This window comes from Pteropus medius, unplaced genomic scaffold, assembly GCF_902729225.1.
Source record: "Pteropus medius unplaced genomic scaffold, Ma_sr-lr_union100, whole genome shotgun sequence".
Classification (NCBI taxonomy): Eukaryota; Metazoa; Chordata; class Mammalia; order Chiroptera; family Pteropodidae; genus Pteropus; species Pteropus medius.
The window spans coordinates 2,161,812-2,164,306 of NW_024354360.1; the positions used below are offsets into that span (position 1 = coordinate 2,161,812).

General features: G+C 43.2%; 1 protein-coding gene across 1 annotated transcript; it reads right to left on the reverse strand.

Moving 5' to 3' along the window:
* Positions 1-1,389: 1,389 nt before the first annotated feature.
* LOC120594131 (40S ribosomal protein S17-like) lies at positions 1,390-1,788 on the reverse strand. Its single transcript, XM_039852150.1, has one exon. The coding sequence runs from the start codon at positions 1,786-1,788 to the stop codon at positions 1,390-1,392; it is 399 nt and encodes a 132-aa protein (XP_039708084.1).
* Positions 1,789-2,495: the final 707 nt, after the last annotated feature.

A 2,495-nucleotide genomic window follows, 5' to 3' on the forward strand; every position in this document is an offset into this window, starting at 1 on the left:
ATACATTTAAAATGATATCTCTGATCTATTTATTTGTCACTCTCTCACAAGCCCTGGCTTTTCATCAGCCAGAAGTTGCAGATTGCTTCCAGAACTTCAGTCTAAGAATTGGATTTAAGAAGATCTCTGGGAGATGTCTAGGCCTGTAGGTGAGAAGCTCTAGGTCAGTGTCTCTCAAAATCTAGCGTGCATCCGAATCACCTAGAGGGCTTGTTAAACTCAGCCGGCTGGGCCACACCCCAGATTTTCTGATTCAGCACAGCTGAGGCTGGATCCCCAAATGTGTTAATTCCAACAAATTTCCTGGTCAGGCTGAGGCTGCTTGGTTCAGGGACCCATTGAACTCTGCCACCTAGACAGTACAGAAACTAATAAGCAGTGGTAATGTACTCAGGGAAGAAAAATATGACATTCTTCTGTTTTCTAAAGCAAATTAAAATTATCTAAGCCAATCTGGTGCCCTTCATTTTGAGGAACTCTTATCCTCATAGACTCACAATGTGCTCATGGTCTTTTGGAGGACCATAAACAGAGCCACTTCAGCTGCATTCTCACTTTGCTTTTATAAGCTAGGATTCTGCAAGCTTACACTTGGCCTCTATGCAAATTAGAAAATGGACCACTCTCTGGGTGGACACATTCACTCTCCTCCCTCTCCCTCAAGAAGGGACAGAGGACTCTTTGTGCGAAGAACTTTCCTGGGGCAGGTGCAGCCCACTACAGGTTCCTGAGTGAATGGGGCATCTGCTAAACCCCAGACCTGCTCTCACCCTCTGCTGGTCACCTTTGTACATTATACATCTGCACAACTAAATACATCAATGCTGCTCCTCCCGCAGGCCAACATGGTCCATGTGAGAGCTAGCAGCTCCATTTGGGACGTGCATCCACAGGTCCACAGAGTGCCAGCCTCCATCAAGGGAGAGGCAGAGGCAACTAATTTGGGGGGCAGGAGCTGAAGGATAAGGGCAGGATATTCCCTAGCTAGCTGTTGAGCAAGCAGACATGTAATTAAAAAACAAAAACAAAAACACACACACACTTCTGGACTGTGTTCCTTATGTCTCATTATATCTCATTGTCTCTCCTGTGTTCTCTAAGACAGTGGTTTTGGGCACCAGCAGTTTCAGCATTACCCAGAAAGTTATTAGAAATGCAAATTTCAGCCCCACCCTGGACTTACTGAATTAGAAACTCAAGGCGAGACACAGCAATCTATGTTTTAGCAAACAATCTAGGTGTTGCTAATGATGCATTGAAACCCAGTGCACTAAAGTTTGATCTTTTAAATATATGTATATAAAGTTTGATCTTTTAAATATATGTATATATATTTTATTTTTTGGTTGTCCATGGTTTATTGAAAATATTATAGGACAGCAGAAGGATTCAAATGGCTCTGCGTAATGTTTTGAAATTCATCCCAACCTTGATTTGAAGATGGGACAGACTACCAGAGTCCAAGAGCGTCAGCATTTCCTTAGCGTCAGGATCAACTTCAGTGATCTCCTGATCTAGGTCTAAGACTTCAGGAACATAATGATGTCTCCTTTCTCTCTCCTCTTCTTGCAGCATAATAGAAATAACTCTCTCAGGGTCTCTCTGAATCTGCTTAATCAGATGTGTGACATAGCCCGCTATCTTGTTGCAGAGTTTCATGCTGGGGATTATGGCGATCTTCTTGCATACACACTTGTTGGTGTGGAAATCATTGCCTAGGCATGTGTAGTACTCTTCGATGATGACATGGGCCACCTTCTTCATGGTGTTGCTACAAACGCAAGCCATCTTTGCGGGTACCCGATGAAAGAACTTAAACATATTTTTAACAAATGACATATCAACATATCACCTTAAAAATTAGTGAAAGGGTACATCTTAATAGAATGTGCTTAAAGGAGCAGTGACCCTCACTCCCAGATATTTCTGGTTCTGTACCTTGGTACTTTTCTACGCTATTCCTTCTAACATTTTTCCATATAAGATTAGGGTGCAGGACTCCAGTGCCCAGAGGACAAACTATTTTCCAGCAATCTTGTCAGCAGTAGAATGTTCATCTCCAGGGCTGGCAATAACCTTCTTCTTCCTGCCTTTATCTTCTCCACCATGGAGTCACTCCAACCTAATACCCGGGTGGGCTAGACTCTCCAAATTAAGATCTTGACCCTGTAATTCAAGAAGCTTTTCACATCTACTTGGAGAAAAGAAAACTCAGAGCCCAAGAACATAAAGGCTTCTCGTAAAATAGAAAAAGAAAATGGAATTTTTCTTTGGTTATTGTCCATGTGTTCACTGACCCCAAAATAAGAACTCTGAAGTTGGGTTGGCCTGTCAGAGATGTCCCACATGGAGAGCCACCCCTTAACTAGCCATTGCATGTGTGCTGTCTCCCCAGGCTTCTTGAGGGCAATTCCCAGGGAGAGAGTCAGCTAAGAGTTTTCAGCAGCAACATTCCAACCACTGAGGCAAAGAGGCTACAGTCTCAAGTGAGCGGT